Genomic DNA, 15,417 nt, shown 5'->3' on the forward strand with positions numbered 1-15,417 from the left:
GGAGTGGAACTGGGGAGAAATTATCCATAGGGGAAGACTGACGGACACAAAATTCTCTCCTGCTCTTCCAAGTCCAGCTGACTGTCAGAATGGGGGCCTGCCAAAACCTGAGCTGTGCTTCCAGCTGACCTTTTAGACACTCAGACTGAATAGAATATGTGCTTATGTGTCCTTAAAGAGAATCTATGAAGTCTTAATTTAAGCCACACCAGTCTGATTACAGTATTAATTTTTGAGTTCATTGGAAAAGTAAGGAAGATAGCATGTGCTGTGACAGCGAAAGCTGTGCTGGTGCAGCCTCCTGTGTGGAAATCATCCAACCCTGACAGCAGAGTGGGGAGCAGCAGCTGTGGAGCACTGCAGGCAAATGAAAAGCACACTAGGGACTGTGACAGCCCTCCAGAAGTCATTTACAATAAATAATACAGTTTAAAAGACAACTTGAAAACTTTGTGGTGTTGTTTTTTTTTTTTTTTTTTTTTTAAGAATAAATAGTGTAACTGTTCTACAATTATTTTTTCAGGAAATAGTCTATTGCTGATAGTTTTGGAAGCTGGAGCTTCTGTAGGATCAATAATTTTATGGGTACATGCAGCTGTGTTTGCCTTCTTGTCTGCTTTTTTCCTCAGTTTATTCTCTCTGTTGTGTATGCATATATATAGAGTGAGGGTGTTTTCAAGTCTTAGAAAAATTAAATGAAATCTATAAACCCCAGTAAACACTGTTGCATATTTTTAGTTAAAACCAAAGAAACCTTCCACATCATCTAATGTTACTTCCTGAATAAAGAAGCTTCTAGTACATTTCTGGAAACAGTAGAATGACATTCTGTTGTTGTATAGAAATTTCATTACTTAGTCTATATATTGATATTGAAGGATTGTTAACCCTTCAGGGCAATGCATAATTTCTGCCACTAGTGAAATTGTAATAGGTAAATATAGTGAAATTGTAATAGGTAAATATAGTGCTAGTCTAAACAGCTGTGTTTAATATTTATTCTTGATGGATAAAATTCTGTATTCATTGTATGTTCTGATCAAGAATTTACTGAAGTTCCTCTGCAGTTTAACATTCCCTGGTTTTATGAGTTTAGGGGACAAATAGTACAGAAGTCATAGCATTAAAACTTCAATTGATGCGAAATTTCTTTTTTGATCTGTTTAGGCTGGAGGTTTGGTTCCTAAGATTTTTGTTTTCATTTTAATAAATATTTTCTGTAGTGGATTATACTAACACAGTTATTCTTAGCACAACAATCATTTGATGTACTTGAAACAAGATAGAATTAGACTAAGTCTATGTAAGCCTACTGAACAGTTTGCAGTTAGGATGAAAATATAAATAGATAGTTTATATCATGCAGTTTGGAGATTATTCTGCCACATTGATGAATAGTTGTCTGAATCATTCATGGTCATTCAGGCATGAACTTATTTTTTCCTTGTAGTCCATATCCATCCTCCTTATAGCGCCTCTGGGCAATTATGCTGCTGATACAGATTTTAAATTCCTTCTCATTTTCTGTTTGTTCAAAACTTCAAGATTTCTGTTCATCAGACAGTATAGAAAATGTTTATTTTTGTGACTGGTCACTTTGAAATCAACAGGCTTCAAATAAGCTGTCATAGTATTTCTTTTGATAGGAATGCAGTTTTATTTTCATTGGATTCTTAGTTTAATTGAACTGTTGTTATAAATAAAATTGCAAATAACATATGTATAAAAAGCAAAGAAAAATAGCTTTGACATTCACCTTGTGAGAAGAAAGGTTTAGGTAGAATGCAAGCCCAAGTTTTTCTTTAAAGTCTAATTTTCTCCTCTGAAAAGCCATGTGAGTAGATTCTAACTAGTTTGTTTAGAACTAAATGAAGTATCTTTACACTAGATCCAGATTGTAATGAAGACACCCTTTTCATAAATTTTCCTGGTTTCAACTATTTTCTTAAATCTATAATTACCAACAATTGTCAGCTTCATCAGCTATTTCAACACAGAAGTCCAAAGCAAATTAGACATAAAATTGCTTCTCTCCAGGGCAGCCTGCCTGAGGATTCAGCTGAAGCACATTTTTGTGTGTGAGGAAAATGACTTTGTTGGTGCCAGTGAGGTACATTAAAAGGACTTAAGGAAAAAAGAACTTTTACAAATTTAACTCCTAATTCTTACTTAATTACTCATTACCATGGCTCATTAATTTAATGACTTTTAAAATTATTTAATACTGATGCCTCCAGTTTGATTGCACTGAACCAACTTAGAAATTTATTGAACTTGCACTTCTGACTTTTTCCAAGGAGATGCATATTTTTAGGGAAACCAGCAAATATATAGTGTAATTTTTCCATGCTGTGTCATATCAGTTGTGGATTGCCTTCTATTGTCTATATATATATGTTTTTGAATTTGTTGTAAAATCTCTTCCATTTACTTTGACTCAACAAAATGTAAGAATTCAGAGCTGTCATGTATGACCAGATAATAATATGGCATGGAAAAATCTAAACTTTACAATTAAGGTTACTTTCATCACCCTGTATAGCAAAAAAATTAAGAAATACAAAACTAAGCATTAGCAAGAATAGATAATTTATAAATCAATGGCTCACTAGTTAGAGAATATTAATATTAAGCATTTGTCCTACGCTATGATATACTCTTAATTAGGCAATCTTACTTCAATAGAATACCTCTTTAATGTACTCTCTGTTTTTAATTTTTGCTTATCGGGCTGTAATTTTTTTACATTTTCTTTAAGTAATGTAATGTGTAAAACATGTACACAAACCTCAAAATAGAGCTGCAGCTCATGGTGCTTTTGTGTAGATTTTCCTGAGAATGGCAACAAACTGAACAAGAGGGAGACACCACAAAGGTGTCTAAAAATAAAGTATTCTTGGGAAGAATAAGTCTTGTGATTTCTAGAGATTTAGTCCAGATAGTGAGAAAACCTAATGGTACAGAATTGTTTAATACTTGTTTGGAAGATTGTCTAGGCGTAGTTACAGAAGAAAGAAGAGATTGTCAGCTTGGGAGGTTTTAATGGTTTATGAGCCAAGTCTGGCAATGGCTATAAATATATTGTTACTAAATTATAAAACAGCTCTAGAAACTTTTAAATCATGCAGTGAGAGTCCCTTTTTTTCCCTAGCCAAGACACCAATCACTGTGACATTTAAATTAAAAAATCCAAATTTTAAAAAAAACTCAATCCTACTGTGATAGCTGTCCTCTTCCAAGTCTTCCACCCACTTTGGCACTGAAGAATCGACAGGTCTGACATGGTTTGACATTTGATAAGCTGCTATAATTGACAAATTACTAATCTGCTGGACACCATGAGCTCTGAAGCTCTACTCTATAGAGAGGTCATCCTTCAAAACTTGGCAGCAGGATCAATGTTGCTGGCAGGATTCACATTGTGATTTTGCTGCAGGAGTGATCAGTACTTTCTGAATTTCCCCAAAATGTGAAGCTCTGGAGTGGAGCTCTGCTGCAAGATCAGTGGTTTATAGTGATGTTATTTGACAAAAAGCAATTTTATGCTTTCAAGGTCACGTGTGAAAAATTATGTCAACAGGAATGCAAGTTTTTTCACTTTCACCAAAATAGGCTGTAGAGAGGACAGACTGGCGCTGTTTGATGTGGTCCTGATATCCTTAAAATTGCTTTGTATGTCAAAGCTAATGAACGTCAGGACATTTAAAATAAGATAATATTTAGTTAATTTATTTTGGAATTTCTCTCTGCCCACTAGATTTGATCAGCTGTGAGTTCATGTTCTCCATCACAGTAGGTTTTCAAATGCCTCATATTTGTACGTAGGTATTGGGGTTTTCATGGAGTCTCAGTTAGTGACTTACTACCTCTTCAAAGATTTCTGAAATGCCTGGACAGTGTTTTAAAGCTGTAATGACTAATTAAATAATTCCAATAGTAAAAAAAAAACCTCCTTTCTCATAAATCACCCCCCCCCCCCTTAAAACTCACATGTCACAACACAGTTTTTGTGTGAATCCATCTTGTATTGCAATGCTGTTTTGAAGAGGTTCTGTGTCAAAGTGCAAATATATTTATGCTGGTTATTAGTCAGGACTAAACTCCTCAGAATCACATTGTACTACAATTTCATAATCACATAGAGATGATTTTGTTCCAAAGAGAAATTTACTAATGAAGCTTTAAAAACGTTGTATTCCAGCTTGCCAGTGTAATGGCCACAGCACCTGCATCAACAGCAATGTCTGTGATCAGTGTAGAAACCTAACAACAGGAAAACAGTGTGAGACCTGCATGCCAGGATATTATGGGGATCCCACAAATGGAGGACAATGTACAGGTAAGTTCTTCTATTGGAAGGAAAAAGAAAAATAGCAAAATGACATTTTATGTAATGTGAATTTAATGTCTTTAATGTAACGTGAAATTAACTTTTCTTTAAAGGTTAAAAGTTTATTTTATAGTACAGATGAGCTGATCAGCTAAATTAATGATTCAAAATTAGATTAATATACTTAAAGAAAAACTCATTCAGAGTCATTATGTTGCAATTGTTGCTCTCTCAGGGGGAGGAAGAAACTTCCTCGTTGGAGCAACACCTCAAATTATTTCAGAGCGATGTCTTTAAATTCCATGTAACAATCCTGTTAGAGGCAGTGCTTATAAATAAACTTCAGTATCTGCCAGCATGTCTTGTAACACTGATTTGTGTAAATTTGTGATGCTAGTGGAGGAATTACACATTTAACAGACTAACAGGTCTTACTCATGTACAGATGAAACAAAAAGTCCTGGTGTGCTGAGGTTGGCAAGGCACCCAGACCTATTAAAAATTTAGTTTTTAAACTGCTGCAGTGGAGGATTCTCCTTGAAGTGAAGGAGAGAATGAAGTCAGATACTCAAGTGGTTTTTGTATATTGCTGTGGGGCTACAGGAACTCCTTGTCTTAAAACTGAATGGTGGAAGGAGGAACATATTCATTATGGAAGCTTAATAAGGTTGGCTTTGAATCTAAGAGGATGCTGGAAGGGTTTGCCCCATGACTTTTTCTTCTTCATTACTGATATTTCTTTAACCAGACCTTTGCTTCTCAAGGAGTATTTCTTAATTTAAAGACCTTGTTGGTTCCTCAGCACTCTAATGTGCAGTAGGCAATGCATAAAGATTCACATCTGGTACACTCAAGCACAATATGTAAAAATTGTGTTCAAGGGGATAGAAAGATTAATGTCTACCTTTATTGACAATTGAACATTTTGCTGAGGCTTTATGATGCTTTAAATAATTCTTAATAGTTCAGTTTTTCTCCTGAAGTTGACAAAATGTTCTTTTGCTGTCTGTATCACCTTTATGGCAAAATGATGTATTCATACAGCTTTTATTCTTCAGGGATACATTAGCTATCAACCAAATAAGCATTCCATCACCTTTAGTGAAATATGCGTGGTGCAATAATGGCTGAAATCAATTTATAAGACTAGTAAAATTATAAATTTTACAGCTTGTTTTTTCAGTCCTAGTCTGTAAAAATGCGTATTTTTATTGGTAGACATGATTTTAACAGGAGCCATTTTGACTAGAGAATGCTTTAAAAAATAAAAATGATAATTATTTCAATGCTTTATCTACTATGCTGAGTTGTATTTTTAGTATAGAGTGCATAATAAATGTTTACATCCTTAGGATATTTTGAAGGATGTAGTAATTGTGAACTGTAAGGTTTTCTACAGTATCATGAGTACTGTGATAGAAGTGCCCAAACTGTGGGCCTGGGATTTCTGCAGGAAAAAATACCAGGGATCCATAGATAAATCAATGTTACTGGGAATTAAGAGGATCTTGGAACAATAGCTGGGATCAGGCACAGTACAAACATAAAGTAAGTAATGGTTCTATATATCTTCTCCTTCATTCTGCTAATGCTATTGGTAATGCAGAAAAAAAATTAAAGTTGGCTGGAAATTAAAACCATAATTAAAATAGAAATATATGGAGAAAAATACCAGTTGAAAAAAGGGCAACCCAGTTAGAAGCTGAGCTTAAGTGTGACTGAAATGAGAAGAAAATAAGGCAGGAAATTATATGAAAAAGCCAATCAAAGGACAAAAGAATCACAAGGAACTAAAAAACCACCCAACCCAGTCATCTTTAGAGTTGCATCCTGTGTCAGTTTGCTGCTGCCAGCTGACTTTGCTTTTCCACCGAGACTCAGCCTTTGGTTCCATGGCTGCCTGAGCACATGGTGTATTTTTGCCTCAGAGCTCCTGAGTAAAAATCTTTGAGGATGCAGGTTGAAAACTTTGTAAAGGCATGACAAGATGATGACTATAACTCTGAAAGTACATCTGTAATATTGTAATATTCTTCATGGATCAAGTTGCTATAGTTACAAGGGCACAGCTGGCTTTGAATGGGAGAGCAGTCAAAGCTGGGGACAGAGGATGTACTTGATCTCTGCAGTGCAGAGGTGAAGTCGTGTGCTCTGGGACAAAATCTGCAGGTCATTTCCATAGCACACTCATGACATAAAATAACTTTTTCGCAGTGTTTTGAGGAAAGTACTGATGTACGCATTTAGTACACACATTACATTTCCTGCTGTCCTGGTATATGTACTTATAGGTAAAATCTGAGCTCTTAGTTTGGCTGTAGGTGATACAGGCTACAATGATTTGCAAGAAAACCTTCCTTTTTTATATAGGCTCCATTAGCCCTCAGGAAGGAGGACATGCATAGCAAGCCTTGAAGTCCTTGGAAAACTTTTATCTTTTTTCCTTAACTGTGCCAATAGTTTCCTAAATCCTTTCTGTTTATACTCCAAGGAGGTAATTCAGAAAGCTCTAAAAGAAATGACTGTCCACCTCTGAGTGATCAATTCTGTTCTGACCTTTGTCCAAGGATGGCAAATTCTGTTAAAATTATTTTTTTCTACTCTGGTACTAATGGTGGCTTTACAACTGTCATCAAATAACTGATACATTTATAGTAGTATTGTATAGTGTTATGGTGTTAAATTACTATGGAATGAGTAACAGTTGTTATAGAAAAAAGATATAATTCAGATTCCAAAAGGTTTTGAATAGTTGTGATTAAAGACTCGGTAAAAAAAATTGACTTTTTGAGATTTTCACTCACTATAATTGCTGACATTTCAATAGCTTTAAAACAGATGTAAGGACTTGCTTTGCATTCTGATATTATGCAGGCTTAGTAAATGTGACAAACCTTGCAGAAGGACAAAGAAAAGATGGAGGCACAATAGCAGGCTTCAAATGCATGAAGGGAAGCTGAAAAGAGAGGGACATGATAAAGAGCCTTCCCCCACATCCCCATTTTGGTTGAGGAGGAAGTAATGGGATTAGGTTACAACAAGAGAGATTTAAGGTGGAATACAAGGAAAAATTTCTACTGGTTAAACTGTGAAAGATTACCTAAATATGCTATGAAATCTGCATTACCACTTACACTATCCCTTTTAAATTTTCAAACGTCTCAGGCTTTGGAAATGGGTAGGGAATTAGCTGATTCCACACATTTTTCTCCAGCCCTAATATTCTGTAGTGTCTTCTAGAAAGCAGGGAGGTATTGGGTGAAGATAAAGTATTCTGATTTTATAGGAAAATGAGCTGTGTATAGCCATATGGCTATGGATATTTACCATATTTTGGGTCCTTAATGTTACTAAGATATTACTAAGTTGTATACTACTTATTTTTGCATCTGTAGGATTTTAGTTACTGTGGAGTTAAAAAGCTTTCCATCCTATGCAGGTTTCCCCTGTAGCTGAGACTGGTTTATTTGTGTCAGAAATGTGGTATTGTGGCTGCTGATGGCCAGTAGTTTGTCAATAGTCATATTTTTAAGAAATCATTACTGTTCTTTTTCTTGAAATAACCATACCTAATACCAATTACTCATTTAAATTCTGTCACTTGAAGTCTCTTTTCAGTACAGAGAATGAGAATTAGAATTTGTATTCTTGGTGTAAAAATGAGCTTTATATTCAGTTGTCCTAAGATATGGCTTGCAGTGAAGATATATGTGCTCCTTCAGTTCTTTCTGACATTTCATTGTACAAATATATAGTTTGAATTATTTTATATTTAATTCATTGCTGCATTCTGTACAAAAATCAGTAATAAATTGCAGGGGTCTTTTATGATAAGGGAAGTTCTGTGACTGTAATCTATTAGTTATCTGTTCTTATACTAATTAAAATGGTTTCAGGGAGTCTGTGGTGTCAAATAGGTAGCCACAATAGAAAATGAAATTGATTTCTTACCTTAAACTATGAAATATTTTAAGTTGTACAATAAGATTTGCCTTCCTTTTTGGAAACAAATCTTAGTGCACAAATTAATAAGTCCAGACCCTGTGCATATGCTTAAGGTTTGTCATCTAAACTCCCTGTCTAGCAAAGAAAGCATGAAGAGGATACCACCCAAGTTACCAGGTCAAGTTACAGCATCCTTTTTAAGAATTATCTCAATGTGCAAGAAAACAAGAGGGAGGGCAGAGGTGAATTGTGAGCATGAGGGAAATAGGGTGCTCTGGGAAGAGACAGGTTTGGGTTTCCAGGGCAAGCAAATCCATGGGCAGTCCTTGGAGTGCTAATTTCAGTGCTGTCAGCCTGTGCCAGAAATATTTAAGTATTCAAACCCTGTCTTGAACAGCATAAGGCACATTCTGTGTTGTGGTAAAGATTAGATGAGAAATTCACAGCTCGGCCTTGTCTGTTCCTGGGACATCTCGGCAGCCTTTCAGTCTGAGGTGTTGAAGAGCTTGAAAGCAGATATTCTAAATCACTTTGATTGATTTTTTTCTAAATTTTGCTCAAGTCCTATTTGAGGGATGATTTTGAAGGTGTGAATATTGAAATTGAAAATTGAAATATTGAAAATTGAAATTTTCAGTTCTTTCAGAAATTTTCATTCTTGAATATTATTGGATTTTGGAAGTAAACCAGCTTTGACTGTAGGTGGGAACAGCTCCTGGCTTGCTGTCTTGATGATTTCTCTTGTTTTCTTCAGGGTCTTGCTCTGTTACGTGCTGCATTTCTGGAAAATATGCAGTTTTTAAATAGAAATTCTAGAAAAAAATAGAGTTGTATGTGTACTACAAACTGCACATAAAGTACCAAAAAAACCCCACTATGGGAGATTTCTTGGAACAATTTTTGTTTCATCTTAGTGATGTTTTTTAGTATTATTTTCAAATTTATTAATCACTACTTAAGTTGTCAGTGTTAACAAAATTGCTCTAGCTGCTTATCAACTTGACATTTTCTTTATGCATGGTATTTTAAAAAAATTATCCTTACAATTTATGAGATGCCAGGAAAAAAATTCTTTACGGTAACTAATGACACACGCAATGAATGTATAATATATTTAATAATAATAAGATAATGTAAGCATTTTGCTGTATTGTCATTTTCTTTAATAATGGGATAACACTCCAAGCAGCATTCAGTTTTCCCAGAATTGTGCTGCCATTGTTGCTTTTGCAGGAGAAGGAGACTGTGAGTCCCAGCACAGCAGGAGAATTGTGTCTTAACTTGCACTGATTGTTCTCTAAGCAGCCCTTAAAGGCACCTGAGACACTGATGACCATCCTGTAAAAGCTTCCAACCACACAGGCTGTTGGGGTGACATTTTTTAAGCAAATCTGCAGCATTTCTGTTGCCTTTATAGATCTTTTCCTTTCTCTGTTATCACACATTGGACACTTGCAATACCAAAGGCAGCAGCTTCCCCCCATGTTTGCTTTGTAATCATTCTGTTTGGAAAGGTGAAGTTAACCTTTTACTGGAAACATCTGATTTTTTATGAGGTGTTCAAACCATTATCAAAAGTCAGTATGTTTTTGGCAAATATACACCATGTGTGCATCACCTGTATTTGTAAACCTATGTGCACGCATCTACACGTGCTGCTGCTTGAAAGCATTCCACATAAACTTTGGCATCTAGACATGAGCCACCCAACTGGCATGTAACTACAGGAAATGCCTCAAGACATGAAAAAAGTAAATCGGACAAGTATCAATAAGAGACTAAGTTGTCAGAATTACTTAAAAGTACCTTAGGTTGAAGGATTTTGGTAAAATTTAACCCAGCAGTAGATTAGTTGTATAGATACATTGTTGTGATTATTTGTGTTGGTTAAAAGAATAAAAACTAAAACTTATTAGTGATGTGTTGTCACTGAAGTTATATCTGAAGAATGCTCTTCCATGGTGTTCAAATCCTGTTCTTCAGAAAATGTGATTATTCTGCTGAGTTACTGACAGCTGAGATGTGGGGTTTTGAGAGAAGAGGCCAAGGGTGCCACAAGCCATTACTTCAAGTGCCTGTGAAAGAGAGACATGAGAAAGATGTTAAACTCATCCTGGCAGCAGATTGACAATGTTCTCCTTGGATTTTGGGTTCTATTTAACTTTTAAAGATGCCTAATGGGTGACTTTACAAATTTTTTTCTCTGGCACTATTTCTATAACTTTTACATATTCAGCAGTGGCAACCTTCATAATGTGTTTTCATTATGACCCTCTGTGGAGGAGCTGATTCTGATTTCCTTCCTTTCTTCTCCAAAAGAAAGACTGTTAAAAGCTGCCATGAGCACCCTCAAGAACAGACAGAGCTCTCTTTCTGTAGAGCACAGAGGGCAATCAGTGTGTCAGATGTTTAAAAAAAGAATCCAGTTTGATCACCTTAAATTAATTGTGGGGTTCCTTAGATGGGGTGCCTACACCAAAACCCGCTCTAATGCACATACTTTAAAGTAATATCCATTCTGATTTTTTAGCAACAAAAGAATCAATTTGAATTAGGCTATCTATGGAAAAATATGAGAAATGTGCTAAGGAAAACCAATTGAAAATAGATCCCAGGAAAATTGGCCCATAGAGCCCAGGATGATGTAAACAAGATGCCTTTGTTTGCTCCCCAGCCATATTCTTAGAATGTAGTTACACATGTATGTATGAATATATACACAGCATTTGTATATGAAATTTGATGGACATCAGATTACATAATTTCATACATTACCAAAAGCAACCTGTCTTTCATAAAGGAAAAAGTTGATAACATGACAAGGAAAACAGTTTTTTAATTTACTTCTTTTTTTTAACAAATTGTTGTGTTAGAAAGGTACCTGCTAATTTACATTTAGACTTCTATTTCAAGGTTTCAAAAAGTTATTTAAGCAATGAGGGAACAGAAAGCAGCAGTCTTTTCACTTTAACACTATTGCTATGTAGCTTTAGAATTACCTATAGTTTGGGATTGCATAGGGCAGGTAGAGAAGCATCAAATATAAAGCATCTGAATATAAATTTGTATGACTTTATTTAAGACAGTAAACCTAAATACGGAGTTAATTGTTTACTTAAGAATAGTTTTGTTGAGTAAATATCAAATATGCTGCCGTTTTTCTATGAGTTTTGGCCTTAAAACACCTGGAGACTAAGAGCTTTAGGAGCTGATGGATGATGCTATTTCAACAGGAAAAGTTGGGCAGGGGTTGTTGGCCTGAGAAGTGACTTTTTGGAGTCAAAAAGCAGAGAAAAAGTCTTGCATTTAAAACTTCATCAAGAGACAGCTGTAAACTTGGACTTTTTTCCTTCTACAACACGCAGTTCTGTTTCAAAAAGGTTTCTGGTCCAAAATCTTATATTCTGGGGCTATGAATCCTGTTTAAGGTAGGACTAACAATGAGGAGCAAAGAGCTTTTAACTGACATCTGCTGGAAAAAAGCAGAAATGTAGGAAGCATGAATATCCTCAATTAGCAGTATAAATGTCAGCAAAAGCATTTACTTCTGCATCTTCCTAAAGTAGAACCAATGTCCAAATAGGAGTTTTGACTCTCTTAGAGTATGAAATGGCAGCTTGGGATAGAGAGGTTTTATATAGTTTTTCTGCTTAGCTGTTTTAATGTCTAGCATGTAGGGAATTGTATTTGTGGACTTCACTGGTGCAAGATCACACATTTGGCATTCCATCTTTAGCTGTCTAAAATTTACAGGAAACTGTATATCAGGTTAAATATTGTATTCTAGAAACCCTGTTTTCACAGTGACTAAGTATGAAATTAAAAAATCACAAGTATCTTTTAGTCCAGGCACTTCAAGGTTAGTCACAGAAAAAAAGGATTTTCAGTAGATTGGATGCTTATGACACAAGACCACAGGAGCCTATTGAATTAAGACATTTTATATAAAAACAGGTAAATATTGGAAGTTGGTGGAAGAAAGAGTATAGTGTGCTCTGTACTGTCTTCAGGTACTATAATACAGAACTAAATTTAAAAAACCTGTTTGCTTGTACCTTGGTTTATAAGAAACAGTGTGTCACAAGTTCACAGCAAAACTCTGTGATAAGAAGCTATAATTTAAGATTATTCAGACAAAGAAAATCTCACATGCTAAGTTCCAGCAGATAACATGATTTTGTTCATGCTGTACAAACAAAATAGCAGAAGGCTTTGAAGGGACTGTCAAGAAATCCCATTTTGCAATAGTAGTGGTATTTTGTTTTGTTTTCCCTAATTTGTTTTTTACCATTCAGTATTGAATAGAGATGACACCAATCCCTTGGTTTTTCAAAATGAAATACCTTATCATAGAATAAAAGTGTTCAGTATTAACTAAAATGCTGGAATTTGGTTTTAGTAGAAGGAAAAGGGCTTCTTGGTTCATATGAAACACAAAGAAAAGGGATTCTAGCACAATAATCTATTCAAGAAAAGCCTCATGTTGCTTTTTGCAGATTTTGAACAGTCAGAATAAACACTCTTTTAAGAAGACCTTTTTTCCCAAAGGTGATTTGAAAATTTATTTTCCTTTCTTAATGAATGCTGTTTATTGAACAGTATCCAAGATAGTCTGAACACTGAGTGAAGCCTGGTTTTGGGTTTAGTTATGAATTTAAATTAGGTTCTCTTCAATCAGAATGTATTCAAAATCAGTCCTGTGCTACTAAACCAGAAGTGGATTGCCATAGGAAAAACTTTGTTGAGGAACTTGGAAAATCTTTTAAAATTACTGTTCCATTTTTTTTGACTGCCAAGCAAAATGTGCTAAACAAACTTCTCAATATGCTGTTAATTCTTGTGTACACAGATAATTTTCTTTTTGATTTCTTTTTTTTGTACACTAGAGCTGTATTATAAAGTATGATTTCTAGCACAATTAATTGTAAGTTCAAACAAAAAACTCAAACCAAAATTAGGAAACTTTTTATAGATACATTTGTATTCCATAACCTACTTAGAATAATGTTAAGTGAAGGACCTGGAGTTGCACTTCAGGGGAAGTATCATTGTCAAATATCAATAGACATTCAGATGCTCATAATTTTATGAGAGTTAAAAAGAGGAAAACTGTTGAATGTAGCATGCTTAACCTCCAGAGAGAGATTATTTGTGTGGCTGTGGGATTTCAAAAGGTTTTGACAGGATGCCTGTCCAACATGTTTAACATTTTTGATGTTTTTCCTTGACTGCATACAGATTTTTATAAAGTTTCTGTCAAGTACAACTGCTTTAAGCTACCTCTTGTTTCTCCAAATCTGCCTTTACTTCCTAAACCAGGATGTGTGTTCTCATTGCAGAATTATGTGATTTTAGGAGCAGTCAGCATGGCAAACAACTGGTTCAAGCATCTCCTTAGGATTGCTGTTGGAATGGTTGGTTGTGGAGAACTACTGACTTTTTTTTCTTGCCTAAGAAAGTTTTCTTTCCAACCTGAACAATTACAGTGGAATTATGTAGTTAAATCACTAGTAACCAATTTTATCAACTACAGTTTTGTTCCTTAAGCCTGGTGGCTACACTAGGCTGCTTTGTGTAACTTCTCCATCCAGCAAAGTTAATTCTAATTTACTCAAGTGGAGTGTGAACAAGGCAGCTTTTTTAAAAAGAAAAATGAAAAGACCTTAATTTAAACTGTTCCTGAGGTCTACTATGCAACAAAAATATCTGAAATAGTAAAAAGAATAAGAACAACTTGTGCTATCTTAATCTGTGTAAGTAGCAGGCATTTTGTGCTTGTTCAGCATCTTATCCTGAGAACTTTGAATTCAGGCATCCTTTAATTGATCACCACTTATAGCTTTTACAGATATTGAAGAGATGCAGCAGTTTGATTTATATTATATTCCTTTATCTCTGTGCTTATTTAATCTACTTGCAATGATTAATGACAATTCTCTTGCTCTCACTGCTGTTAGTGATCAAGTCCTCCTGCACGCTCTTGTGGAGCACAGTTTCTGACAATGATGAACCAGTTGCTCTGTATTCTTATTTTTGTGGTTTTTTTCAGGTTTACGTGCCATAAATTTATTTTGTGTGGTAAGGAATACTTACAAAATGTATTTCTGATGTGCTGTCTGAGCTTTGTATCATGTTCACCTTCCTAATGAAATGTGTAAATCCATTGGTTTTCAAATGATGTTCCTAGAGGAGATAGGCAGGACATGATTTAGAAACTTTCAGCTGTCTAGAAATGTACTGATTTTGTCAGCCTCTGATAAACAAACATATTTTACCCTGTATTGAAGGTGATGTCAAGAGCTCACGTAGATGTTGTGTCTGGCTCAGGGGGCACTGGGGGCAGGCAGCTGCAAGCTGAAGATGACATTTTCTTAAATCACTGTTACTTGATCCTCAAATAAGCCTTTGACTAAAGCCAGTCTCCTCATCCCAAATGCAATAGAAAAAGCAGGAATTTTGCTTGTTTCTAATTTCTGCATCTCCCTTTCTACTTGTGGTTTGGATTGAAATGGTCACCCCTTTTCCTAAGGGGGCCTGGGACCCCCCATAGCTGGTGAGAAAATAGATTTTGAGGCATTGTGCAACTCATTCCTCAACTGATCAAATGAAGATCCTCAAAAAAACTTGTAATGGCATTTCAGTTTGATTGCAGTTGATTCTGTCTTCATTTTCTGAGTGCTAAATGAAATAGATTATAATGCCAGACCACATTAGTTATTTAGGGAAAAAAAAAGCCTCCCTTGCAATGGAATACATTAAAAATCAGTTGTATTTTGTACATCCTAATGGCTAAGGGAGGGAAATGATTTGCTGACTTCTTTATATTTTGTGACATTTTTGCTTGATAAATTGTAGAAATCATTTCTTTTCTTTGGGCTTTTACTCTGAATGACCAAATACACACAAATAGTTGCAATCACCAGTTGTTGACTTCAGATGTTTTTCACCTTAGATTGGAATTTTTTCTGACCTTTAAGGCTGCTATGAATAACATTTGAATGCTTTTAAATACTTTTGCATTGTATACTGCCTTATAATAATCTTTCTGATTTTTTTTTGTTATAACTTCCAGTGTTCTCTTTAGAGAGGATGGGGGAAAGCTAACAGCCTTTTGATGAAAGGAACATTTTGACCAAAATTTC

The 15,417-nt window shown here is 35.1% G+C and overlaps 1 protein-coding gene across 3 annotated transcripts in view; it reads left to right on the forward strand.

Moving 5' to 3' along the window:
* ATRNL1 (attractin like 1) overlaps nucleotides 1-15,417 on the forward strand; it is a 431,847-nt gene that overhangs the window by 109,389 nt on the left and 307,041 nt on the right. For all 3 annotated transcript variants that reach the window (XM_066554160.1, XM_066554162.1, XM_066554163.1), the window contains exon 19: nucleotides 4,202-4,339. In XM_066554160.1, the coding sequence (XP_066410257.1) occupies nucleotides 4,202-4,339 (138 nt within the window). The remainder of the gene's footprint in view (nucleotides 1-4,201; nucleotides 4,340-15,417) is intronic.

This window comes from Molothrus aeneus, chromosome 8 (assembly GCF_037042795.1).
Source record: "Molothrus aeneus isolate 106 chromosome 8, BPBGC_Maene_1.0, whole genome shotgun sequence".
NCBI lineage: Eukaryota > Metazoa > Chordata > Aves > Passeriformes > Icteridae > Molothrus > Molothrus aeneus.